The sequence below is a fragment of the Ornithorhynchus anatinus genome, chromosome 2 (assembly GCF_004115215.2).
Source record: "Ornithorhynchus anatinus isolate Pmale09 chromosome 2, mOrnAna1.pri.v4, whole genome shotgun sequence".
In the NCBI taxonomy this organism is placed as follows: Eukaryota; Metazoa; Chordata; class Mammalia; order Monotremata; family Ornithorhynchidae; genus Ornithorhynchus; species Ornithorhynchus anatinus.
In genome coordinates this window covers 18,190,293-18,216,495 of record NC_041729.1, presented here as the reverse complement: position 1 = coordinate 18,216,495, position 26,203 = coordinate 18,190,293, and the positions used below count along the sequence as shown (strand labels likewise).

The 26,203-nt window shown below is 55.6% G+C and overlaps 1 protein-coding gene across 1 annotated transcript in view; it reads left to right on the top strand.

The window, feature by feature from the left end:
- Positions 1 to 23,777, top strand: part of SETD1B (SET domain containing 1B, histone lysine methyltransferase) — a 40,136-nt gene extending 16,359 nt beyond the window's left edge. The window contains 18 exon segments of the mRNA XM_029057572.1: positions 9,983 to 10,042; positions 10,045 to 10,168; positions 10,171 to 10,310; positions 10,312 to 10,374; positions 10,376 to 10,408; positions 10,410 to 10,775; positions 10,977 to 11,067; positions 11,070 to 11,149; positions 11,498 to 11,585; positions 11,701 to 11,909; positions 12,123 to 12,285; positions 12,924 to 13,328; positions 15,404 to 16,840; positions 17,718 to 17,884; positions 18,032 to 18,163; positions 18,475 to 18,594; positions 19,084 to 19,221; positions 20,148 to 23,777. Of these exon segments, the coding sequence (XP_028913405.1) occupies positions 9,983 to 10,042; positions 10,045 to 10,168; positions 10,171 to 10,310; positions 10,312 to 10,374; positions 10,376 to 10,408; positions 10,410 to 10,775; positions 10,977 to 11,067; positions 11,070 to 11,149; positions 11,498 to 11,585; positions 11,701 to 11,909; positions 12,123 to 12,285; positions 12,924 to 13,328; positions 15,404 to 16,840; positions 17,718 to 17,884; positions 18,032 to 18,163; positions 18,475 to 18,594; positions 19,084 to 19,221; positions 20,148 to 20,321 (3,990 nt within the window). The 3' untranslated portion in view covers positions 20,322 to 23,777.
- The last annotated feature ends 2,426 nt before the right edge of the window (positions 23,778 to 26,203 follow it).

The window sequence follows — 26,203 nt, the reverse complement described above, 5'->3', positions numbered from 1 at the left end:
CCTGCCCACAACGAGTGTACGGTCTAAGTGCCACTGTCTATGGAGAGTTTAGCCTTAAATCCCCCTCTTCACCGAGAGACCCCAGCCCAGAGGTCATCTGGCTCCATATGTGGCCGGTGCAGGGCAGAGGAGTGTGGAGAGAATCCTGGGTGCAGGCTAGAGCCCCCGGCGCCAAGAGGAAATTCTAACAGTCGCTCTCCCAGGCTGGGCCGATGGTAGAGAAAAGCAATCAATCAGTAGTGTTTATTGAGCGCTTATTGTGTGCAGGGTTCTGTGCTAAACTCTTGGGAGTGTAACAGTTATAATTGTATTTGCTAAGCACTCCTCCCACTCCCTTACTGTGGGAGACCCTAAAGGCTCAATTTTGGTTCCCCTTCTATTCTCCATCTACACCCACTCCCTTGGAGAACTCATTCACTCCCATGCTTCAACTACCATCTCTGCAGATGGTATCTAAATCTACATATCCAGCCCTGATCTCTCTCCTTCTCTGGAGTCTCACATTTCCTCCTGCCTTCAGAACACTTCAACTTGAATGTCCTGCCGACACCTCACACTTAACATGTCCAAAACAGAACACCTTATCTTCCCACCCAAACCCTATCCTCTCTCTACTGTCTTGTCACTATAGGGTGTGCATTTACCTGTGGTTCTATTTATTTTGATGGTAGTGATGTCTGTTTGCTTGTTTTGTTGTCCGTCTCCCCCTTCTAGACTGTGAGTTGGTTGTTGGTAAGGGATTGTCTCTATCTGTTGCTGATTTGTACTTTCTAAGCGCTTAGTACAGTGCTCTGCACACAGTAAACACTCAATAAATACAACCGAATGAATGGACAGCCCCACTGTCCTCCCTGTTTCACAAGACCGTAACCTTGCCGTAATCTTCAACTCATCTCTCTCATTCAACCCACATATTCAATTTATCACCCAAATTCCATCAGTTGAACCTTCACAACATTGCTAAAATCCACTCTTTTCTCTCCATCCTAACTGCTACCACATGAGTCCAAGCACTTAGTCTTTCCCGCCTTGACTACTGCATCAGCCTCCTCGTTGACCTCCCTGCCTCCTTTCCCTTCCTACTCCAGTCCATACTTCATTCTGCTGCCCGGATCATTTTTCTACAAAAACGTTCAGTCCATGTTTTCCCACTCCTCAAGAACTTCTAATAGTTGCCCATCTATCTCCACATCAAACAGAAACTCTTTACTTCGGCTTTAGAGCACTCACATCACCCTGCCCCTTCCTGCCGTACCTCCCTGATTTCTTATTATAACCATTCCCACACAGTTTTCTCCTCTAATGCCAACCTGTTCACTGTACCTTGATCTCATCCATACTGCCACCAGTTCCTTGCCCAAGTCCTGCCTCTGGTCTGGAATGCCCTCCCTCGCCTCTGGTCTGGAATGCCCTCCTTCTTCTTATTTGACTGACTACCATTCTCCCCACCTTCAAAACCTTAATGAAGGTACATCTCCAAGAGGCTATCTTCAACTGGGCCCTCATTTCCTCTTCTCCCACTCCCTTCTGCATCACTCTTGTATTTGGGTTTGCACCCCTTAATTCACCTCCTCAACCCACGGTACTTGCGTATATATCCATAATTTATATTAGTGCCTGTCTCTCTGTATAGACTGTAAGCTCACTGTGGGCAGGGAATGTGTCCATTTATTGTTAATGTACCCTCCCAAGCGCTTAGTACAGTGCTCTGCATGCAGTGCTCAATAAATTCAATGGATTGATTGACTTAATCTCCCAAGCGCTGGGCTCAATACAGGATAATCAGATCGGACACAGTTCATGATCCACATGAGGTTTGCAGTCTAAGTAGAAGGGAGAACAGATATTTCACCCCATTTTACAGATGTGGGAACTGTGGAAACTGTCAGAAATTGTGACTTGCCCAGTCATCCAGCATGCAAGTGGCAGAGAGGGATTAGTACTCCCAGGCTCTTGCTATTTGTAGAAATGATCCCTGTCCTCTGGAGTTTACAGTCTACACCCAGGAGACAGATGTTAAAATCTGTGAGAGGCAGGGAAGGAGCTGGAGATGGGGCAGCACTCTTCGGGTTTGAAGGCTAGAATCACATCTAGGTATTCCTGAATCTGGCAGCATGGATCTCAACCCTCCTCCCTCCTAGTGTGTGGGTGGGTTGGCTTCTCACCCAGACAGTGGTATCTCCCCCACCCACCCCCCAAAAATGTCAAGCCTGGGGCAATGGCCTCTCTGCCCCCTCTTCCTTCCTCCCTCTGGTCCTGGTCAAACTGCTTTCCTGGGGAGGGATCTCCTCGGTGTTTTGGTGTTTGTGGGGATTCTCCTCTGGGGGTGTCCTAGGCCTACCTTGGCCCTGTTTCTCTGTAGCAAGGAGGGGCAGGAGAAAGGGGGAATCAAGGGGCCAGTTTGGTGGATGGGAAGTGAGGTGGTGCTCTGACCCCAAGAGGCTTAAGAGTCCTAGAGATACTGGCTCGTTGTCGTGGTCATCTGGCCCCTGGAGGCTGGGCACCTGTATGTGGGACTTGCACTGCTTGTCTCCGCATTCCTCAGGGGACCAGCCCGGAATGACTATCGAGGCCGGTGGCTCGCGCTAGGTTCATTTTTCTCAAGATGCTTCCTGTGCTACCCGACCAGCTAGTCCGACTTCCTGTCCCCTTTCTGTCCCTCATCCGTCCGTTTCTCCCTCCGCCCTCCACAACCTCTTACCCGCTGTGTAGCCCGAAGTTCACCCGCCAGCCCTCGGACACTACTGAGGAAAGGCCCAGATTGTTAGCCTCTTGCTCTCCCTCTTGCTGCCCTTAGCCTCAGGCTTTTCATGGGAGGTGGGGCCAGAGACTGGTGTGTACGGCAGCTCGAGTCCAGGATTTTCCCAGAGCATGGTATTGGCCGGGAGGGTGGGGCATGTGGTTGGGAGCATGGACATCACATCCTACTGGCAGGGCCAGGGAGGGCGGGCAGAGTTTGCCTCGGTCCCCAGCAGAGCTCGAAACCAGTCCTGAGCCGTCCCCGCCCACCCAGACAGGAGAGAGCTGGATGTGGGGGAGTTGGGTTTTGGGACTTTCACTATCACACTGGGGACGTTGAGCTCATGTAGTAGACAAATTGGCACCTGGGCTGGCTAGGCACACGGGGCTTCCAGCTATGGGCCGCTGAAGGCAGCTGCCCTGCCCCCCGCCCCCTGGTCTTAAGCCTCTCTCTCGTGCAAGACGGTAGGGATTGGCCTGGTAGGTGGTTTCTACTGACTCTCTTGTTTTCTCCCATGTGCTGAGTCTAGTACCCTGCAAGCAGTAAGTGCTCAGTAAGTACCACTGATGGATTGATTGATTAGTTGATGGAAGGAGCCCCAAGGCAGGAGTTGAAAAGACAGGCTTCCAGCCCCTGCCCAGCATCCCTGTACTGCCTTAGTTTCCCCACTTGTAAAATGGGTTGAGTCAACTGGCTCCTCCCCAGCTGACTAGGGTAGATGAGGGTCTGGCTAGCACTGGAGGCCCAAAGAGGGTGAGACCAGATCATATCGAATGTGTTACTCGGGTCCCAGGAGGCTCTGGGTTCAATCCACTGATATGGAAGAAAATCGGGTAAGGCCCTTAGAGGGGTACTGGCATCTCATCTGAGCACCGTGGTCTGGTCAGCTTTCCAACAGGCCAACTTACCCTGGGCTCCCATCCCAACTGGGTCCCCGGAACTGCTGGACCCTGCTTCCTGGCAAAGGCAGAGCAGCGGTGGCCTGAGCCATCGGTCCTGTTGCCCGTGTGGGGTTTGCCTCAGATGTCTCAGATTTCTCCAGGGCCACAGGAGGTGAGGCTTTAAGCTTCAGCCCCTCTCCCATCCCATCCCCTACTCCCCCTTCCCCTCCATACCCCCAGTCAGGAGGGAGCCAGAGTCAGTGGGAGGCTGGGATCTGGGGTGCAGGAAAGAAGGGATCGGTGGGGGGGACAGGTGCTCTGAGTGTCTGACATCCAGCTTGTGGTTTGGGGAGTCTCTCTAGGCCTTATAGTCTCCTGTGCTTCCCCTCTGTGTTGAATCCCAAAGGGTGGCTGAAGACTTGGGATCTTCTAGGAAGAGGTGCTGCAGGGGGACAGGAAGGGGGAGAGCAGAGGATCCCAGGTTGAGATAGACTCCCCACTCGTTTCCTTTCCCCTTCCGGGTCCCAGCCCATCCTGCCTCAGAGAGGAAGCTTGCTGGTGAGTGGAGCAAGAGCTGGTGTCAAAGCCTTCCCTTGCTTTCAGTTCTTGACTGGCGTGGTTTGTTGCCAGGAAGAGGAAGGCCAGAGCCAAGCCCACGTGTGCTTCCCAGTGACAGACAGCTGGCTGGGGCTGAGCCCCTCTGAGCTCCAGCATGCTCCCCCATCTCCCAGCCTCCCACCTCCCGCCTCTGCCAGCTCTGACGTGGTGCCCATGGAGTTGCCCGACAGTTTGCGAGAGTTGCCAGTTTGCTGTCCTGGGGCTCTGGGGCTGCTGGCTTCTCAAATAGTGCTCACTTCTCTGGTACTTCTGAGGGGAACTCCTGGGGCTGTCCTGGAGCCCACGGCCACTGCAAATCCAGTCGGGGGACCCCTTCACCTCCCTACAAACACACACGTGCAAAAGTGAAATGGAGAGGGTGGGGAGATTGGAGAGAAGGCCTTTGTGTTTCCACCATTCATTTCTAAATTTACAATCTCTTCTTGGGGCTATGCCCCTGGGGACTGTCGCCCGAGGAGGAAAATCTCTGAGAAAAAACTTGAGGTTGAGCCCAAGCTATAGAATGCAACATTAAACTGAAGCCCATGAAAAAGCCTTGGAGTCGCTTCTCCCAGCTGGGTACAGCGGCTACCCCAAGGCGATGCAGTTCGAGCGATCCTTAATCCCGTTCCTCCTGGTGCTGGGTTTGGGTGAGGACAGGGCCCAGCCAGGTACCCGGCGTCCCAGACGGCAAAGGGGAATTGTCCCGGTCCTCATTTTTGCAGCCCAAGAGACTGCGACCCCCTCCCATTCCCTCCTCATGTTGACCTGCCAGCCTCCTGGAGCACACCAGTGACTGCATAGAGCCCAAACCATCCTTCTTCCAGCCATCGACGTCTTTCCTCCCTGTGAGGGCACCTTGCCATTTCACCAGCTGCCCCCTGGGCCAGCTCCCCTGCGAGCACAGCATATGGGCCCAGCCCCCTCTGCTGGCTTCTCTCCCAGAAGCCCCACGAGGCTTGACCGCTGCTCAGCGTGTACTGGCCCCGGATCCGTCTCCAGCTCTGGCTCTGGGGTGTGGACTGAGGGGCAGGAGGTACCGCCGTGATGTGGAAACCTGGTGACAAAAGCTGCCAATGGCTTTTGGTAGGGACCCGCCTGAGGGGGGTCCTAGGTGGCCCTGGTCTAGCTGCCCCCACCCCAACCCGCCGAGACTGGAGTGTGAGCTGGCGGCCCCCAGGATCCAGCTCTGAGCTGGTGACCCCCCCAGGATCCGGCTTGGCTCTTTGCTGGAGGAACAGGAACTTGGGACCAGGGAAGAGCAGACCAGCGGTTATTCCCTAATTAGCCAGGGTGATTAGCAAATGTGCAATTAGCCAGGGCTTTCTGTGGAGGGCTGCGACCAGCTGGACTCCCTGTTTGTGTGTTGATCTAAAGGGATGCGATCTTCTTGTGATTTTAACCCTGGCACACCACAGATCAGAGCAACAGAGTGTGCTTGCGCTCGCTCTCTCCAGGATCAGTGGGGATGGGGTGGGGACAGGAGTGATTCTGGGAGAAGTGGTGAAATCTTGAAGGTGTGTTTGTGGAGGGGAGCTGTGCCCTGGGCTGGGCAGTCTGGGCCCCACTGTAGGATCTCTTGTCCCTGAGTTTAGATCCGTCCCGGCCTCCAGCCCTGGGCAGCTTTGTGGGCCAAGTGAAGGGGGAAGGGTGGCCCCCTGCACTCTCACCTGCCAAGTCTCCTGCAGACCTCAGGGAGACATGGACTCATGCCCCTGGCCTCCACTTTAAGGCAAACATCTGATTTCTCCCCAACCCCAGGCTCCTCCCAGGGTGGTGGCTCTGGCCCAGTGGCACCAACTCCCCTCGCCCCATCTGCCGTCCTCTCCACCCCAAGGGGCCCGGCCTCATTAAGCAGCAGCACCTGAGCCTGCGCCCTCTTCATCCCAGCCCATCTTTGCCACCACAGCATGTCTTCACATCCCGAGGCTGGTGGGGGTCGTGGCCCCCCTCTCTGGTGGGCATCGTCTCCACAGGCCCACTCCCAGCGGAGCAGAGGCTTGCCAAGAGAAACAGGACTTCTGTGCTCAGGTGCCAACTCTGGCAACTTTCTGGGATAAAACTACTAATAATAATTGTGAAATTGAAGCGGTTACTATGTGTTAAGCACTGGGGTCGAGACAAGACAATCAGATCCGACACAGTACCTGTCCCACACGGCAGATCGCCATTAGTACCTGACTATTTGATAGCATTTCTGTTCTCAAAAAAGGCTCACATTGCTGATCTCATTTTTGGTTTTTCACCAGCCACCCACCCAATCCTGGGGAGGACCCAGAACCCGTACTTGTTGGGCCATTAAGCTCACTTTCTGGGCTCCCTAATCCTGATGGCCTCGGTCGATCTGCCTGGAGGGAAAGTCTTTGTGTCCTGGCATTCCCACTCAGGGAAACAAGCTGTTCCTGGACATTCTTGACCCTCCCCAACGGTTAGCATCTCAGTAACCTGTGGCACAGGGACTCGGGTGTCAAATCCTTTTGGCCGTGGCTTGGACGTAAATGCTCTTACTCAGTGCTGCATGACTTGGCTAGCTACTTAACAGTCCCTCTAATTAGGGTCCCTGCCCCTCTCCTCTGCTTGGCAGCCAGAGGCACCTAGAGGAGCCTGTCCAGTAGCCTGGGCCTTAGGCAGTGGCCCAAATCCATAGTCAGTCAGTGGTGTTTATTGAAGGCCTACTGTGTGCAGAACATTGCACTAAGTGCTTGGAAAGTAGAATATAACAGATTTGGTTGACTCTAATTTTTTTTAAAAGGCATTAGTTTAAGCACTTACTATGTGCCAGGCACTGTAATAAGCGCTGGGGTAGATACAAGCAAACCAGGTGGGACACAGTCCATGTCCCACATGGGGCGCACAGTCTTAATCCCCATTTTACAGATGAGGTAACTGAGGCAGAGAAATAAAGTGACTTGGCCAAGGTCACACAGCAGAAATGTGGCAGAGCCAGGTTTAGAACCCAGGTCCTCTGATTCCCAGGGCCATCTGTCATCTATTCACTAGGCCATGCTGCTCATGTTCCCTGCCCAGAAGCACCACTTGGGGTCACAGTGGGGCCACAACTCTGCCTGGGAACCCAGTTGGCTGCCTGGCCTCCCCTCTTACTGGTTCCCTTCCTCCCCCTCCCTGACCCCTACCCCCTTAGTTCAGCCACACTCTCATCTCTGGTTGCTGTGCTGGGATTAGACATTTGAAAGGATTTACACACTGTAAGGGCCATTGGTCACAAGAATGGATCAAGGAGGCAGGCATCCTGGACCATCCTTCTTCCCAGACTCTCCCAGTTCAGGTGGAACTACAAGCCGTTGTGCCTCGGAGGCAAGACGGCACCACTGGTGACTCTCCCTGGCCTCATCAACCAAAGATGAGTCAGCCTGAGCCCTAGGACTGGGGGCCCTGGAACTCTAGACAGGTGCCGGGACTTGAGAGGGAGGGACACCCTCTCCCTTCCTTATATGACCTGGCTAGAGCCCCTTCTCCCCTCGCCTCCTACCTCCTGTGGCCGCTGCAATTCCTTTCAGGAAACTCCCGGAATCTGGTCTTTCCCTCTGATTCCATCTAGGGGCCCCACCTGGGTCAAATAGTCGGTTAACAGCACCAGGCATTGCTTGGTTTTCGGGGGCGGGGGGGAGGTGAAAGAGAGAGAGAATATACAGTCTTGGGAGTCAGAGGTCATGGGTTCTAATGCCAGCTCTGCCATGTGCATGTTGTGTGACCGTGGGCAAGTCACTTCACTTCTCTGTCCCTCAGTTCCCTCATCTGTAAAATGGCGATTAAGTCTGTGAGCCCCACATGGGACAACTTGATTACCTTGTATCTACCCCAGCTCTTAGAACAGCGGTTGGCACGTAGTAAGTGCTTAACAAAAAATCATTATTATCATGACAGTCAATTCTGCTATGGCGCACATGTTCATTACTTGATTTAGATGTGACACACTGGAAGATAGGATTGTTCTCCCCACAGAACGAGCCTGTTCTGGTGTGACACAACCCACATGTTGCCGCAGGTAAATTTGGGGTAGAAAAATGGCTGGTGCATGTATGTGTGAAGCATCAGTTAAGGCCAGATCAATCAGTCAATCAGTGGCATTTATTGAGTGCTTATTGTTTGCAGAGTACTGTACTACGCACTTGGGAGAGTACAGTACAACAGAGTTGGTAGATAAATTCCCTGCCCACAACAAACTTACAGTCTAGAGTTGGTGGCAGACATTAAATGCTCTGCACACAGTAAGAGCTCAATAAGTATGACTGAATGAATGAATGAATGAAATAAATTAGGGATATATATGCTGTGGGAATGAGGGTAGGGTGAATATCAATTGCTTAAAGGGTACAGATCCAAGTGCATAGGCGATGCAGAAGGGAGAAGGGAGCAGGGGAAAATAGGGCTTAATCAGAAAATGTCTCTTGGAGGAAATGTGGTTTTAGTAAGACTTTGAAAGTGGGTACTGTGGTGGAGTGTTGCATATGGAAGGGGAAGAGACTTCCAGGCCAAAGGGAGGATGTAGGCGAAGGGTCGGTGAGGAGATAGGTGAGATTGAGGTACAGTAACTTGGCACTGGAGAAGTAAAGTGTGAGAAAATCAGTGAGGTAAGATAGGTTGGGGTGAGCTGATCGAGTACTTCAGAACCGATGGTAAGGAGTTTGAGGAGGAGGAGGATGGGCAATCACTGGAGATTCTTGAGGATTGGGGAGATATAGACTGAATTTTTTTTTTTTTTTAGGAAAATGGTCTGGGCAGCAGAATGAAGTATGGACTGGAGTGGGGAGAGACAGGAAGCAGGGAGGTCAGCCAAGAGGCTGATCCAGAAATCAGGGTGGGTAAAGATAAATTCTTGGAACAGTGTAGTAGCAGTTTGGAAGGGGAGGAAAAGGTGGATCCTACAGATGTTGCAAAGGTAAAACTGACAGGATTTGGTGACAGATTGAATGTGTGGGTTGAATAAAAGAGATGAGTTGAAGATAGTGCCAGAATTACAGGCTTGTGAGTTAGGGAGGATGGTAGTGCTGTCTACAGTGCTGGGAATGACGGGGAGGAGAGGCTTTGCTGTTTCTCGCTTCCCTGACTCCACCTCGGTCTTACTGTTGGGCTGAGCTGGGCTGGACTTGGTGCTCCTTGGTCTTTTTATAACTTTCCAGTATTTAAAGCGGTAAAATAACAATGAGCAACAAGTGTGTAAAGCATTCTGAGAGTGTTGCACCAAACAATACAGGAATTAGGATCAAAAAGTGGAGATCGAGGTGGTGTATTTTCTAACCATCTCCTCCTGATCCATGAGTTTCCCTTGAGTCAGTGGTGGTTTTAAGGCCATTTTCCCATAACTCGAGGGTCTTCCAAGAATTTCAGCCCCTCATCCTTAGAGAACCGAATATTTACTTACTCACATCTTCTGGCTCTGAGACTTACTGCCAACTGGCTACAAAGGAGATCTGTTTTAGGGGGCTGGGGACTGAGCTAGCTACTGGAGCCCCTGGGCATCAGCAGGGAACCTTGGGGTGAAGGCCTGGATTGGCTAGCACTCCCCGCTCCTTGTCTCGACCTCCCTCATCCCCCTTCCGCCTTATGCTTGGGTCACCTGGATTTGTGAGTGTGCGTCCTTGTGGGATCGGAAGATTGGTGATTGGAGGAGAAACGGCTTTGTCTCCGGCTCCCCAGGTCTGGCCTGGGCCTGAGTCATTTGGGTGCCTCCTTCCCTCTGCTGAAGGCTCTCCCTTCTCTCCTCCCTCCCTCCCTTCTTCCCTTCTTCCCTGTCTCCACACAGGGCCAGCACTCCTCGGGGGAGGACATGGAGATCTCAGATGACGAGCTTGCCCTCGGCCCCGATCACCCAGCGCCGACTGCCCCAAGCCCCATCGTTGGTGAACGCACCAGTGACCAGTGCGGCAAGTACTGGCCCCACCATCTCCTATGCCACCTCCGCCACCGCCGCCGCCAGGCTTTCCCCCCACTTACCCCCGCCCCCGCCGCCCCCCTCCGCAGCTGGCTTCCCCATGCCGCCCCCGCTGCCCCCACCGCCCACACACCCGGCAGTCACGGTGCCCCCTCCGCCTCTACCGGCCCCGCCGGGGGTACCCCCACCCCACATCCTGCCCCCCACTGCCCCCCTTTCACCCGGGCATGTTCCCCATGATGCAGGTGGACATGATGAACGTGTTTGGGCAACCAGTGGGGCGGGATGCCCATGTCCTTTCCAGATGCAGACCCAGATGTTGAGCCGCATGATGCAGGGGCAGGGCATGTACCAGTACCACCCCTTCATGGGCAGCAGTATGCAGTTTGTCAACTTGCCCCCTTACCGCCCCTTTTCCATGGGGGCCGCCATGGGCCGAGGCCAGCAGTGGCCCCCGCTGCCCAAGTTTGATCCCTCGGTGCCCCCGCCGGGCTATGTACCCAAGAAGGAGGACCCACACAAGGCCACGGTGGATGGTGTCCTGCTGGTGATCGTCAAGGAGCTGAAAGCCATCATGAAGCGGGACCTGAACCGCAAGATGGTGGAGGTGGTGGCCTTCCGGGCCTTTGACGAGTGGTGGGACAAGAAAGAACGACTGGCCAAGGTGAGGTGGCGTGATGGAGGGCCCCACCATTCCCCACCGGCCTTGGTTGAGGGGTGGCGAGGGTCCGGCTCCCCCGAGCAGCCTTGCTTGAGCATCCCTGGGCCGGTCTGGTCGAGAGCCACCCGCCCCCGGCCTGGCCCCACCCGCCTGGCCCCACCCCCAATCCTAACCCCGGAACCCGTCTTCCTCCCGTCCCAGCAGGCCTCACTAACGCCAGTGAAATCAGGAGAGCACAAGGACGAGGAGAAACCGAAGCCCAAGGACCGGATCACCTCCTGCCTCCTGGAGAACTGGAACAAGGGGAAGGACTGGGCTACGAGGGCATGGGGCTAGGCATCGGGCTTCGAGGAGCTATCCGGCTGCCCTCCTTCAAGGTGAGTGACAGGCACTTGGAGGGAAGAGGTGGGGAGGGATCCTGATGAGACAGTGTCACAGGAGGCCGGGAGGTAACTGGGGGGTGGGGAAGCTGGGGTTCCCCTTCCCACTGCAACATCTGTCTGATCCTGTCTGGGAAAGGAAACTGGTGTGAGGTCTGTCCCAGGTTGGCAGAATTGCTCCCCTCTTCTAAGGACTCTCCCAGAGCGGGACTGGTGGAGTGCCAGGCTGTACCCCAAGCACAAGGCATCCTATCACTCCTGTGCCCTCCCTGACCGTGGACCGGGGGCAGACGTGTCCATCAGGAATGAAGCCCCCACCCAACCCATACCATTCCTCCTCGGCAGGTGAAAAGGAAAGAGCCACCTGAAGCAGCTTCCTCCGGAGACCAGAAGCGGCTGCGGCCCTCCACCTCAGTGGATGATGACGACGAAGGTCTGAAGACACCCCCTCCCCCCCGCCAACTTCCATCCCGTTCCCACATGTCCCCCCACAATGAGCCCCTCTCTTGACCCTGACCTTCCCCTCCCCTCCATGTCCCCCCCAACAGAGTCGGAGAGGGACAGGGATGGGGGCGGCCTGCCTTCTGAGCTCTCCAAGAAGGACCCGGACGCCGTCAGCACCCGACGCCGGCCAGCCCGGCCCCTGGAGCTAGACAGCGAAGGGGAGGAAGAGGATGAAAAGGAGGAAGAAGAGTCTTCTTCAGACAAGGAGGAGGAGCCAGAGGGGGATAGGCTGGTCAAGCCTACATCTGACAAGGTGGGTGGAGCTCTGGGAAAGGGGCGTGGGGGGCAGGGCTGGAGTGGGAGAGAGAGCTGGGGGTCAGTAGCTCCTGGAACCTAATTCTAGCTTGGGACTCGGCCCTTTGGGGTCCTGGGTGCAGGTGGTTTTGCGTCCGCTCCCTGCCTTGCTTAACCACCCCCCCAGCTGTGGTATGCGGTTCATGACCAGAATGTGTTCGGTGACCTTTAGGGTTTGATATCACTCCAGGAGGAGGAGGAGGAGGAAGAAGAGGAGGAAGATGACGAAGATGAGGAGGAGGAGGAGGAAGAGGAGGGAGAAGAAGATGAGCTTGACGATGAAATCCCCGAGGTAGAAACAAGCGAGAAGGAAGAGGAGCAAGACTCAGAGGGCGGTGAGTCTCCTGGGCTTCAGGGGCCTGGCCATTGGGGTCGGCAGCGTCTTCCAGATTCTGACACGGTGCTGAATCCTGGAAGGCGAGGGCTTAGCCAAGGGTCGGGGCGCCCTTATTCGAGGCAACGAGGGCGTCAGGGATGGACTGGGCTGGGTCCAATCTCCAGGACTGCTTCCTTGACAGCCGCTGCCTGGCCTCCCAAACAGGATCCGTGCTTTGCTGGGGAAATCGGTTACCCCAAGCTTTGCCTGTCTCCTTGCCCTTATCCGAGCTCCAGCCTCGTGCCCCCTCCTGGCTGTGGTGCTCTGACACAGCTGCAGTTGAAGTTCCTGCTCAGAGACTCACCCCAGGCCTCCGTCCCCATCCCTGGGCTGAAATTCATTCATTCAATCAATCGTATTTATTGAGCGCTTACTGTCTGCAGAGCACTGTACTAAGCACTTAAGAGATCAGGGGCTCCCAGGACCAGAACAGAGAGCAGCAGAAAAGGGAATCTTCAGCCCAGAATCAGCAGAGAAGCTGGCGTCCCCTGCTGCCTACCCAGCCCAGGTCGTGCAAGGTGTACTGGGATGGGGTTCCCCCATTAATGCTTTTTCTCTTCCTCCTTCCCCCTTTCCCACCCCCTCCCACTCCTGCAGAGGACATGGTGAGCGTGGGCTCCTCCAAAGCAGAAGCAGAGACGTCCGATGAGAGTGAGTCCTCAGAGTATGAGTCGAGCTCAGACTCGGAGGAGGAAGAGGAGGAGGAAGAAGAGGAGGAGGAGGAGGAAGAGGAGGAGGAAGGGGATGAAGGTGAAGGCCACGCCACCTCTGGTCCTGAGTTTGACGCTGAGTTAGATGGACAGGAGGCTGTCACCGAGGCAGAGGAGGAGATGACTATCCTAGAGCTGACGCCCGTGGTGGACGAGCCGGCCATGGTGGCGGAGACGGTGGCACTGGGCCAGCTCGGGGATGACCGGGAGATGGTGCAAGAGGAGCCTGTGGCCCCCGCTGGGCCGGACAGAGAACCAGGGAGCAGAGGAGAGTCCCCCTTGGAAATTCCAGGTGAGGCAGCACAATGATTCCCGAGTTCCCGGGTGCCTTGTTCGCTCACCTCTGGAGGAGACCTGGGGGTGACTGAGCGAGCATCAGTGGGAGGGACCCTTCTGTATTCTAAACAGCCCCTGGTGGGGGCTCATATTTAGGCGAGGGGACAGGACACTGCAGCCTGGGATACCCATCTCAGGTGCAGAGTTGAGGGGGTAGAGGGGCTAGGCGGCAGCTGGACCCAGGAGGCAGGTCCCCAGGGGTGGCCCTGGCGATGGCAGCAGCGGGTGCCCAGGGCTCGGGCCAGGCACTGGCTCACTCCCTGTAGGCTAATTCTTTCCCAGCAACCCATCTCCAGGGACCTCTCCCTCCCAGGCATCAGCTACTACTGGCTGCCTAGTCTTCTGGGGACTCTCCTTTTCCTCTCTCCTTTGGCCTTTCCCCTGTTCTGCTTTCCCCTTCCTGCCTCCCTCGCCCTGATGATAATTGTGGTATGATTAAGTACTTACTATGTGCTAAGCGTTGTACTAAGTGTTGGGATAAGTCAGGCGGTACACAGTCCCTGCCCCACATGGCGCTCTCGGTCTAAATAGGGAGAAACCCCCATTTTACAGATGAGGAAACTGAGACACAGAGAAGTTAAGTGACAACCAGGGTCACAGGTGGCAGAGCCTGGATTAGAACCCAGGTCTTCTGACCCTCAGGCCAGGGCTCTTTCCACTAGGCCAGGGGACTTCTTCGGAACGGTGAATAGATGGGATTGGGCTGGTGAGGGTGGCCCATGTCCTCCTCTGCCAGCCTCCATCATGTTTGTGATCCGTCAGTCAGTCAGTGGGCACCCATTGGGGTTTGGGTGGTGCAAAGCGCTGTACTCAGCACCACATCCATTGGACTTTCAGACCGAATGGGACTGTGCTAGGCCCTGGGATTTCAACAGCCAAATGGCATTAGCCTTTAGGCTGGTCCTGACCTGTCCTGAGAGAGGGTAGGAGTTGGGGCGGGGAGAGTTGGGGTGAGGAGGCCTCCCTGTGGCGAATCCAGTGGTGTAACCTTCTGCCTGCATCCTGGTGGGTCTGTGTGGACTCCTGTCCCCCACGACTGAGGGAAGAGGTCGTGAATGGGCAGAGTCCAGTCCTGCTCATGCACAGTAGCCACAGAAATGCCCAGAAGGGCTCCAGAGGAGCCCAGGAGGCTAGAGTCAAGATGGGGCCCAGGCCCTGTGGCGAGTCGTACCCTGGCCTGAACCACTGAGGCAGCAGGCCACATGGGAGGCTCCGACTGGAAACTCGTGTGACCTGGGACAAGTCACTTTACTTCTCCGTGTCTAAATTACCTCATCTGTAAAATAAGGATTAAGATAATGAGCCCATGTGTCATGTGGACTGAGTCCCACCCAATTAGCTTGTATCTACTCCAGCACTTAGTACACTGCCTAGCACATGGTATAAGCTTAACAAATGCCATATAAAACCCCAAAAATAAAATTTAGGGGGAGCTCAAGACTAGATCCTTCTGGGCCTGTGTAGTTTGTTTGGAGTGACAGCAGCAACACGGAAACCAGAAGATATCTAGTGGGCTGAATGGGGTTTTATATTGTGCCCCTCTAGTTCTCCTAGCCATGAGAAGCAGCATGGTGTAGTGGATAGAGCACGAGTCTAGGAATCAGAAGGTCGTGGGTTATGTGACTGCTGTGTGACCTTGGGCAAGTTGCTTCACTTCTCTGTGCTTCAGTTCCCTCATCTGTAAAATGGGGATTGAGACTGAGTCCCATGTGGGACAGGGACCACGTTCAACTCAATTTGCTTGTATCCACACTAGCGCTCAATATGGTGCCTGGCACATAGTAAGCCCTTAACAAGTGCCATTATTATTATTATTATTATTATTAGAGGCTGGCTGTCCTCATCTCCACATTGCACAGAGGGAGTCTGCTCTCCTCCTCCCTGCCATAGGAGGGATACAAGCCCCCCCAACATACACACACACCAGCTTCAGTAGCCTCCAGTCTGGCTCCTCTACAGAGGAGACGGGGCAGGTGGACTGCTGAGGGCTTTATAATCACACACCCTTGGGCCTGGCTTTCTCCCCTTCAGTGGAAGAGCCGGAGCCGGAGCCCGAGGGACCCCAGGGGCCGGCAGAGGAGGAGCCGCCGCGGGAGCTGCGGCCCCCGACTCCTTCAGAGGAGCCTCCACCCACCCAGACCAGCGTTCCCGGAGATGTCGCGAGGCGGGCCTGGCCAGAGGAAGAGGGCAGGCTGGGCACTCCGGACCTTGAGGTCCCCTGCCCCCCGGAACCGGCACCCGAGCTCCCCCGGGGACCTCCGCTGCCCCCCTCGCCGCCCCCGGCCCCTGGCCCTGAGCGGCTCCCCGTCCCCCCGAAGCCCCCACCGGAGGAGGAGCCGCCCCGCACACCGGGCCGGGTCGTCCTGGCCAAATCCCAGAGCACAGAAACGGTGCCCGCCACCCCGGGCAGCGACACTCCCCTGACGGGCAACAGCCTGACCCTCAGCTCCCCCCAGGTGCCCGGCAGCCCCTTCTCCTACCCGTCTCAGTCGCCGGGGCTGAGCGGCGGGGGTGTCCCCCGGACTCCCGGGCGGGACTTCAGCTTCACCCCCACCTTCCCCGAGCCGGGCACCTCCCTGCTGCTCCCGGCCGGCCCCCTGCCGTGTCCCCAGAAGCCCCTCGGGGAAGAACGGGCCGAGGGACCAGTGGACGAGCCCTCTGGAGCGGGTGGCCCACCGTCTCCCAGGCCGCCGGAGACCGGCCTTCTCCTGGCCTCGAGGACCACAACCCTTTCGCCTCCCCACCCTCCCGCCCCCCGGGAGGTCCCCTCACCCCCGCTCCTCCCTCCCCCTCCGCCCCCTCCTCCTCTCCCTCCACCGGCCTCCCCTCCCCCCTGCCCGCCACCGGTGAAGAGGAAGCCAGGCCGGCCCAAACGCTCCCCACCAGCCGTGCTGGCGCTGAACGTCCCCCAGCCCGTGCCCCCCCAGCCCCCTCCCGAGCTCCCCGTCCCGCTTGCCCCGGCTGGTGGAGCTGGGGGTCGGGAGCAGCTGCTGCAGCTGGCCAGCCAGCAGGCCACCTCTTTCTATGGCCTGCAGGACCCCCGGGCCGTGACCCTGGACTTCCGGAACGAGGGCGGCCCGGACCCCGAGCTCCCGGCCCCACTGGCGGCCGAGGCGGAGAAGCTCCCCTTCAAGGAGCTGGAAAACCAGTGGTCCGAGGAGCCCCCGGGGCGCGGGGACATGGAACTGGTGGAAGGCGCAGGGTTCGTCAAGGCCAAGGGGCCGTGGCGCCGCCCGCCCAAGAAACGGCACGAGGACGCCGCGGCCCTGCCCTCGCCCGACTACTCGCCCCGCCGCCCCCTCTTCCGGCCCCGCTCGGAGTTCGAGGAGATGACCATCCTGTACGACATCTGGAACGGTGGCATCGACGAGGAGGACATCAAGTTTCTGTGCATCACTTACGACCGGCTGCTGCAGCAGGACAATGGCATGGACTGGCTCAACGACACCCTCTGGGTCTACCATCCCTATATCCTTTTCACGCTCCTGCTCCCCGGGGGTGGGAGGGGACGTGGGGAGGGATCCTGCTGGCCCCTCGCGCCCCCTAGTGGCCCCTCCAGGCCTTTCAGGAACGTCAGAGCTCTTGTAGGGACAGACCTGCTGTTTCCAAACCATCAGATTGAGCAGTTACCGTGTGCAGAACACTGTCCAAAGCGCTTGGGAGAGTACAGTGGCGTTAATAGACGCATTCCCTGCCCGCAGCAAGCTTACAGTCTGGAGAAGTGGAAATGAGCCAAAGCATCTTCAGCTTGACCCCTCCCCTCCCCATGGGGTTTCTCGGGACGTTTCTCCTGCTCACGAAAGTGCCGTACTAATGCTTGGATAATTCACTTTGGTGAGCGGGGATAGAAGAATCCGTGTGGCCTGAGTCCAGGGAAGGGGGTTGCTGGGGGCTTGGGTCCGCAAGACCTGCCCAGTCAGTCCCACCAAGCTGACTGCCTCCCTCTCCCCTCTCCACCTTCCTCCCCTCTCCACCCGCCCCTGAGCTCAGGACCAGCACAACCGGAGGGGCAGGACTGGGCCCTGAGGGGTCTGCCCCAGCCTTCGTGCGGCTCTATTGAATACCATCGCGGAGACACTTTTCTTCCTTCTTGTCTTGAATTCCCTACCTTGTCAGCAGGATGGGTGCAGAGAGGGCCCAGGCCATAGAGTCAAATGTTTGGAGTCCCACCTTGTTTCAGACCCGCTCCCCCTGCCTCCCACGGGTGGGAGAGCAAGCCCCCTGTGGGACAGGGCTGCCCTAGGGCTCTCTAGAATGCCCTCTGCCCCAGACGGGAAGGCTGCAGGGCCCAGGGGCTCCCTGCCATCCCCTCAGTGGGTCTGTTGAGCCCTTAACCTCCCGCCACCCACCAGCTTCTCCACCCCAAAGAAGAAGAAGCGGGAGGATGGCATGCGAGAACATACGACGGGCTGTGCCCGCAGCGAGGGCTACTACAAGATTGACAAGAAAGACAAACTCAAATACCTCAACAACAGCCGCGCCTTCGCCGACGAGCCCCCGGCTGATACCCAGGTAGGTCTCGGCCCCAGCCAGTCCCTGCCCCCTTCCGGCTGGCCTTCTCTTGCTGGGCCCACCTTCCCGCCTGAGGGATCTCTGTCCCGAGGGTGCATCTGCCTGAACGTCCCCACCCTGAACCGCGCTCGTCCCCCCAACCCACAGGGCATGAGCATCCCGGCCCAGCCTCACGCCTCCACTCGGGCGGGCTCCGAGCGGCGCTCAGAGCAGCGCCGGCTGCTCTCCTCCTTCACCGGCAGCTGCGACAGTGACCTGCTCAAGTTCAACCAGCTCAAGGTGAGGCTGCTGGGAGAAAAGGGGTCGGGGTTGTGGGGCAGAAGTGGGGGGGCGGGGGGCGGTGCTCCGGACTCTGGATTGTTGCTGCCCCGAAGAGGTCTTTAGATAGGGCTTAGGATCCATCTGTCATAGGCGGCCAGCCAGAGGAGGAATCACCGGCCAAGGCCAGGGGACCTGTCCTCCACTGGGGGCCCTGCTCTCTGCTCCTTGAACTGGAGCAGTGTGTCAGTTTTGCCCTGGGGAGTGAGGGCACACGCAGGGAGAGAGACCCCCTTGGAGCCCCAGAACTCATCTTTCCCTTGGGTCCCCAGTTCCGAAAGAAGAAACTCAAGTTCTGCAAGAGCCACATCCACGACTGGGGCCTGTTTGCCATGGAACCCATCGCAGCCGATGAGATGGTCATCGAGTATGTGGGGCAGAACATCCGGCAGGTATGGACCCTGGGGCACCCAAGCAGCTCCAAGTCCGTGAGACCCGGGTAAACCGAGTGCCGGGACCGTAAGGGAGCTGCCGGGGGACAGGGAGAGAGGGGAAGTGTTGGTCAAGGTTGTCGTAGGGTGGGAGGGGTCAGCCTGAACCACCTGCCACTATCTATAGAGAAGCAGCATGGCTTGGTGGAAAGAGCATAGGCTTGGGATGGGAGTCAGAGGTCGTGGGTTCTAATCCCGACTCTGCCACTTGTCACCCGTGTGACTTTGGGCAAGTCATTTAACTTCTCTGTGCCTCGGTTGCCTCATCTGTAAAATGGGGGTTAAGACTTTGAGCCCCTCGTGGGACAAACTGATGACCTTGTATCTACCCCAGGGCTTAGAAGAGTGCTTGGCACATAGTAAGTGCTTAACAAATACCAACATTATTATCATCCCTGGGACACCCCTGACCCTCCTTCCCCCCTCTCTCCCCCAACTCCCACACCCCAGGTGATCGCCGACATGAGGGAGAAGCGCTACGAGGATGAGGGCATCGGAAGCAGTTACATGTTCCGGGTCGATCATGACACGATCATCGACGCCACCAAGTGTGGCAACTTTGCCAGGTTCATCAATCACAGCTGCAATGTGAGTGGAAGGGGAGGAAGAGGAGGGGGAGGGAGGGAGGCGGAGGACCCCGGGGGAGAGGAGAATGGGGTGGCAAGGAGGCAAGGAAGGGAAGCTGATACTCTCACGGGGCAGAGACCTAAAACCCTGGCAAAGAGAGGAGTGGAAATAAATAATTAGATGCATTTAGTTGTTTTAGCTATTCCAAGAAGACCCCTCTGAGGGTGAAAATTGGATGTTCACGTTAACGAGCGCATGTTCACAGTTGGTGAGGATGGGAGAGGCTGATGGGTTTATGTGATTTAGGATCTTGAAGGTGATAGGGGAAGAATTGTGAGGAGTGAGATTTTAGGAGGGCTTTGTACTGTGGATGGGCTGAGGTCTGTTGGACTTTGCGGGAGGGAAGAAGAGGGAGGAAGGGACTTTCAAATTTAGGGAATGTCAGGAGCCAAGAGGTGGAGGCAGGTGATCCAGGCTAAAAGGTGGGTGTAGGGAGCAGATAGGGAAGGTGGGGTGAATTGGTATGGAGTCTAGAAGCCGAGTGGGAAAAGCCTCGGCTTGTAACAGAGGGGCTTGGGAAGCCTCCCTCTCCCTTCCCCCCCAACCATAGTGGTTTGAGTTGGAGGATAGTGATCCAAGCCGTTGACCCCTCACTGCAGTATAGAGCCCCAGTGGTTCTTTCTGCAGCGTCAGCCATCTCCTCTTCCTCGCACGTGGCCAGGAAAGGAGAGTCGCAACCTCTGGACAATGGGCAGGGTCAATGGACTGCCCGTCTAGACCGGGGAAAGGCAGGGCTCTGGGTTGGGGGCCGAGAGCCGGGGAGCTCCTCCTGCCCCACCCGCTCGCTCACTGACTGAGAGCGGGTGAGGGCCAGGTAGCTCCGGGGGCAGACGGGGCCGGTTTGGGGAGACTGACCCGCTGCTGCTGTCTTCCCCCCCACCCTCCAGCCCAACTGTTACGCCAAGGTGATCACCGTGGAGTCCCAGAAGAAGATTGTCATCTACTCCAAGCAGCACATCAACGTCAACGAGGAGATCACCTACGACTACAAGTTCCCCATTGAAGATGTAAAGATCCCTTGCCTGTGTGGCTCCGAGAACTGCCGGGGGACGCTCAACTAGGCCCCCCCACCCAGTCCCTCGCCGCCTGCCCCTCGGAGACGCGGGGGCGGCTGCACTTTGCCAAAAGAAGAAAAGCCGAGCGCCCCAGGCCAGCCCCTGGCGGGGGCAGCGGACAACCCGGAGCGGGCGGCTGGAGTGGCCCGGAGCGGGCGGCGGTGCCCAAGTGCGCACGTCCCCGTTGGCCCCTGCCCGTGTTCCCCTTCAGGTGCTCTCCCTCTGCCACGGGTGTGACCCTGAGGCCTTTCCACGGCCCGGGTCGCCCCAACACTAGCTCCTTTCTTCCCAGGTTCCGGCGTTGCTCCTTTTGGTGGGAAAAGGTACTTTATTTTTTTTTTATTTAAAGGAAAAAAAAATCAACACCAGAAAGCCCACCCTACATCCCATGCCTGTCCTCTCTCTCAGTAAATGCTGCTATTTTTTTCCTCATCAAAAAAAAAAATGAAAAAAGACAAAAGACATTTTTGCCATTGAAATGTGAAGCCAGAGACAGAGCAGGGGAGTGAGAAGGCGGGGTTGCCAGTTGAAGTTGCACAGTCTCTGAGGAAGCCGGGAGGAGGAAGCAAAGGAAGGGCCGAGTGACCTGGGAAGCCAGCTGCTTGCCATGTGTGTGTTTATATGTGTGTGTATGTGTGTGTGTGTATGTTTTTTTTTCCCATTTCTTCTCCCCCATCCCCTGACCTGCCTTCCCCTCCCCATACTCTGGCTGTTCCCTCTGCAGGCTGGGCACTGGTGCCAGGGGTGGGCGCCCTCCGGGTCATGATGGCGCCTCTGGTCCCCACAGAAGAGACGCTGTGGCCGGGGCCCAGGCCCCACTCTTTCCCTCCCAAAACACTACAAGCGTTCAGGGCGAGGGGGAGACGCACAGCCCAGCTAGCCCCACTGGCCCTTTTTTGCGGAATGATCACTCCTTCGGGGTGGGCGTCGCGTGGGGCTGGATTTAGTTGATGGAGAGTGTGCTGTGTCTCCCAGGCCCCCAATTCTGCTTTCAGAGGCCCTAGGGGACTCGGCAGCACCACTTCTGGCCACTCTCCTGTACCTCCTAGGAGTGAGCAGCCCAGCCCGGGGCACTGTGGGGTGGGGGACAGAAGTGGAGCGTGGCCTGGGCTCCCCGAGGCCAGAGGCTGTGTTCCTGGGAGTTTTCCCAGCAGCTTCCGGGACGGGAAGCCCTGGAAGAGGGTTTAGCCTCGCTCCGGTCCTCCCTGCCCCCTTGAAGAAATCCCCTTTCAGTTTTTCCTCCTCGGCGAAGCCCGCGAACCTCCGATCGGTCAGCACAGGTCAGTCTCCTGCCCCCCGGGCTGGCACCTGTCTGAGCACGGGTCGGCTCCCTCCCCGACCTAACCTAACCCCCGAGGAAGTTCCCTTAGGCCGCCTCTCCCGTCCCCCGCTAGGGTTTGATCAGAACGGGGGGTAGCTCAGCCCTGAGGAGGCCCCCGTTTGCTCCCCATCCCCGTGATGTTGCCTGGCTGCTCCAGGCCTGGGATCTTGGGTTCTGGGTCTGGGGAGTCCGTTCCCTTTCATTCTCTTGCCCCTCCTTCCCTGGTACGTCCGGGCTGGGGTGACAGCAGCCAGACAGGTGCTAAGGAACTGGCGGGAGGTGGGGGCGGGAATAGGGGCCTCAAACACTTCTCCGATTCACTCTTCTTCTCCCGCCAGCTTCATTCCATCCTTCCAACTTTTCCCTCTCAGGTTTGGAGGTAGGGGAGAATGGCAGGGAAGTGTGTCTAGAGCTGCCCAATGTTTACTTTCCCATTCGTATGCCAGCATGGCGGTGGAGGCTGGGGGTGGGGAAGAGAAGTTGCGGTGGGGGGTGCAGGCAGGGGGATCCCTGTTTCACCCCCTTTCTCCATCGTTCCTGTGGTGGCTTCCGACAGGTGCCCGGGGCTTGGCTCGCCAGCACAGGTGCGGTGCGTGGTCCGCACCTCCCCTCCTCCCGACCATCAAGCCAAAATGGCCCCATGCCTTTTCCAGCAGTAGCTCAGTGGGATCCAGGAGGCCAAGCCAGGGGCGTGGGCTCCCCTGGCTGACTTGGGCTTATGTGGCCATCTGCCAATCCAGGGTTTTGTGTTTTGAGCTCTGCCCGCTTTCTCGGTTAACTAGGCCCCTTGGTCTGGAGCCCTGAGGGCCAATCCCAGCCCGCCCCTGGCTAGTCTCTCTGCTGGGCTGTTGGTCTTGCTTCACCCCCTCATGTGCTGACCCTACGTAGACCAGTTCACTTCCACAAGGAGAAAGGAATCAAAAGTTCTGAAACTCTGACAGAGGCGGACCTTAGTTTTCACTTACTGTTTTTTCAGGGTTCATTTCAGTTTATTTGTGTACAAAATTGAAAATGAGAAAAAAGAACAACACAAAAAAAGGATTTTGAAGTTCAAAACCAATGCTTCTCCTGTATTATAGGCCAATATAAGATCTCTTGGAACATTGTTTCTTGTAGAAACATGTTGAAATTTTTTGCTGATTTCTTTGTACTTCAAAAAAAAGGCATGTAAATAATTTATTAAAAGTGAATATTGTAATTTGGGGTTCTTTTTTTAAAAAAAAAATATGACAGCTCTCACTCCTGGCCATCCAGTGACGACAAACTGCTGCATATAAACAAGGAGCTGGTAGAACTTTTCAGCTTGTGTCAAGCTTGTATCATGTAAATTCTGTACAAAGTTGTTTTTTTTTTGTTTTTGGGTTTTTTTTTTTTTTTGGTCAAAGTAGATAAATTAGAAGCATTAAGAAATGGAGGGGAAACAAGGCCAAGTTAAGGCCTTTTTTCTTTCTTTTTTGTTTTTGCCAGTCTGATACTTAATGTGCAAAAAAAAATCTATTTATTTCAAGTGAGGAAATGTGTACAGTCTATGAAGACGGCCTATTTAAGCAAATCTGCAACTGGATTTCAAAAAAAAATCTTTTTCTTTTGAAGATTTCCTCCTTAAATCACCACTTTAGTATTTGTCCAAGGGAAAGGAAACCCCGAATAGAGGACACTCAAAGTGGATTGAGGGGTGGTGTCAGGAAAAACCCTCCTTCCTTCGTCCCCTCTTGGAACAACAGCCACTGGTCCCATTGCTTGCTTTTTTGGTGAGTTCTGTAAGCAGGTTGTTCTAAAAATGTGCCCCAGTGAGGGTAAAAGACCCCCTCAGAGGGGGTACATAAAATGGTTTGCAATAACTAAAAAAAACTTTTTTTTTTTTTTTTTTTGGTACCCTTTTTTCCCAAATCTCTGCTTTGAAGATTTAGGATTTTTGTTTTGGGGATTTTTTTTTTTTTAAAGAAAATAAAATCTTAGGGATGTTTTGTGCATATAGAATCTGTCAGTTCGTATATTGTTTTGAAGAAAAGTGTTTTTGTTGTGGATGTGTCTTGCTGTACATATTTGTTCATATTTTTGTGAATTCAATACTATGTACCATTGTATTATAGTAACTTTTATAAAGCAAACCATAAATATACTGACTTTTCTTACAGATATCCTATGTGTGTTTGCTATCTTGGTCCCCCTTTGTTAGGGAATGTTGCGCAGAGGTAGGGAAATAACTAAGAGCAGCATAGTGCCGAAGGTCATCTGGGGTTCAGTGGCCCCTGCCCAAGCCTAGGACTACATGAAGTCTCTGGCCTTGCCCCTCTCCAATGCCAAAGACTGCTGCTGTCTCCACTCCTCTTGCCACCTGCGCCTGCATGCGGGCACTCCTGATGCCAGTAGGCCGTGAGGCCCTTCCCTCCTCCTGCCCTCCCTCTGCCCTGGGCAAGGGACAGGGTGCAGGGTGCCTCCACCATTCCCCGGGGACCCAAAGAACCAGGATCCCCCCAGGACAGTGGTTCAGGCTGGAATTCCCCCAAAGAAAGTCTTCTTTCCCCGAGGTGAGCGGAGTCAAGATGCGTGGCTTCCGGGCCTAAAAATAAACTCCTCCACCGTGCCCCCCCCCGACCAAAAACTGGGGAAAAGCCAAAGGCAGCCCTGGAGCAGGGTGCCATTCATTCATTCAATAGTATTTATTGAGCGCTTACTATGTGCAGAGCACCATACTAAGCGCTTGGAGTGTACAATTTGGCAACAGATAGAGAAAATCCCTGCCCAATAATGGGCTCACACCCTGGAATGAGGTGTCCCAGAGCGGGGTGTCCTGGAGCAGGAGCCCTGGCTTTGGTGGAGGAGGTAGCTGGGAACATGGAGCACCTGGAAGCAGGCAAGGGTGTCTTGTGGTTCTCAAGGTTGAGTCTGGATCTCCAGCTCTGGCCCCGCTTTGCACGTCGGGAACCTTACCCCTCCCACTGTGGAGGGGCCCGCTGGAGAGGCAGTTGGCAGACTCTACCTCCCGACAGAGCCTCAACCACCAGGGAAGCTGGTCAGGGTGGGAGGGGACCCTGGCTGTGGGGGAGGTAGCCTCTTCTTTTTCACTCCCCTCAGGTCCTGCCCTGAGAAGGGGCTCCCTCATTCTGCAAAGGTCCCACACTTGCCCCAGCCAGGGCTGAGCTACCTCCACCCCCACCCCCACTCAGAAGTAATGTCAACTGTAAGCTCACTGTGGACAGGGGATGTGTCTGATGTTATATTGTACTCTCTCAAGTGCTTAGTACAGTACTTTTCACATAGTAAGCGTTAAATAAATTTAATAATTATTAATTATAATAATAATGGAGAAACATCCCGGGTTCAGGCAGACTGCCATATGTATACCATATCCACTGAACCCGGGCTTGGGAGTCAGAGGTCATGGGTTCTTATACCGGCTCCTCCGTTTGTCTGCTGTGTGACCCTGGGCAAGTCACTTCACTTCTCTGTGCCTCAGTTCCCTCGTCTGTAAAATGGAGATGAAGACTGTGAGCCCTATGTGGGACAACCTGATTACCTCGTATCTACCCCAGTGCTTAGAACAGTGCTTGGCACATAGAGCTTAACAAATACCAACATTATTATTATTATATCGCAAAGAACCTCGCCCGCATCTGGGTATCCAGGATCGACAGCCCAGGACAGAAGTGACCAACTAGAAAGAGGCAGCATGGGTTTTGGAGACGGCTCTTCCAGGTCTGTCGCGCCCTGTTCTCGGAGCTGCCGAACAAAGATGCAGGGTTTTGGACAGAGAGGGCCCTGGGAAGAATCTTCGCCCACCACCTCCTTAGGGAAACCAACTTCTTATTTCAAATCCTACCGACCTTCTTGTTGGTTAGCCAACCCCCAAGTTCCCCCGCGGCCTTCTCTCAGTCCCCGTCCTGACCTCAGGCCAGCCCCCAGCTGAATCTCCGGCCTGCTGGCCGGGCCAAACTAAACCCCCTCAGCCTGACTTGTCTGCATTTTTCCTATTTCATTTCAGTGCCTGCCTTCCCTTCTGTAAACTCCTTGTGAGTATGGAATGTGGCTACCACCTTTGTTGGACTGTACCCTCCTAAAGACTTAGTATGATGCATTGCACATAGTAAGTATTCAATAAATACCATCGATAGATTGAATGGGAAAGGCCGTTTGTGGTTTTAGCCGCTTGGTTGTACCTATGCAGTGGCTGCAGTTTTGTGTAACGTGCTGACGCCCCGTGGTGGCAAAAAGGCACTGCACTCAGGAACCCTGAGCACCCCCCCCCCCCCCCCCCCCCCCCCCCCCCCCCGGCTTCTTCCCTCCCTCTCTCTCACCCTCCCTCTCTCTGTCTCAATCAGTCAGTGGCATTTAATTATTATTATTAAATTATTAGATGCCATTATTATTTTTTTTTAAACAGTTGCTTCTCACGGTCTCCGCCCACAAGGGCCATTTGCCTCCTGTGTGACTCTGGTCAAGTCACTTAATTTCCTCTACCTTAGTTTCCTCACCTGCAAAATGGAGATACAATAGCTGTTCTCAATACATGTGAGTCCCATGTGGGATGGAGACGGTGTCTAAAGTGCTTGTCTTGCCTCTCCCC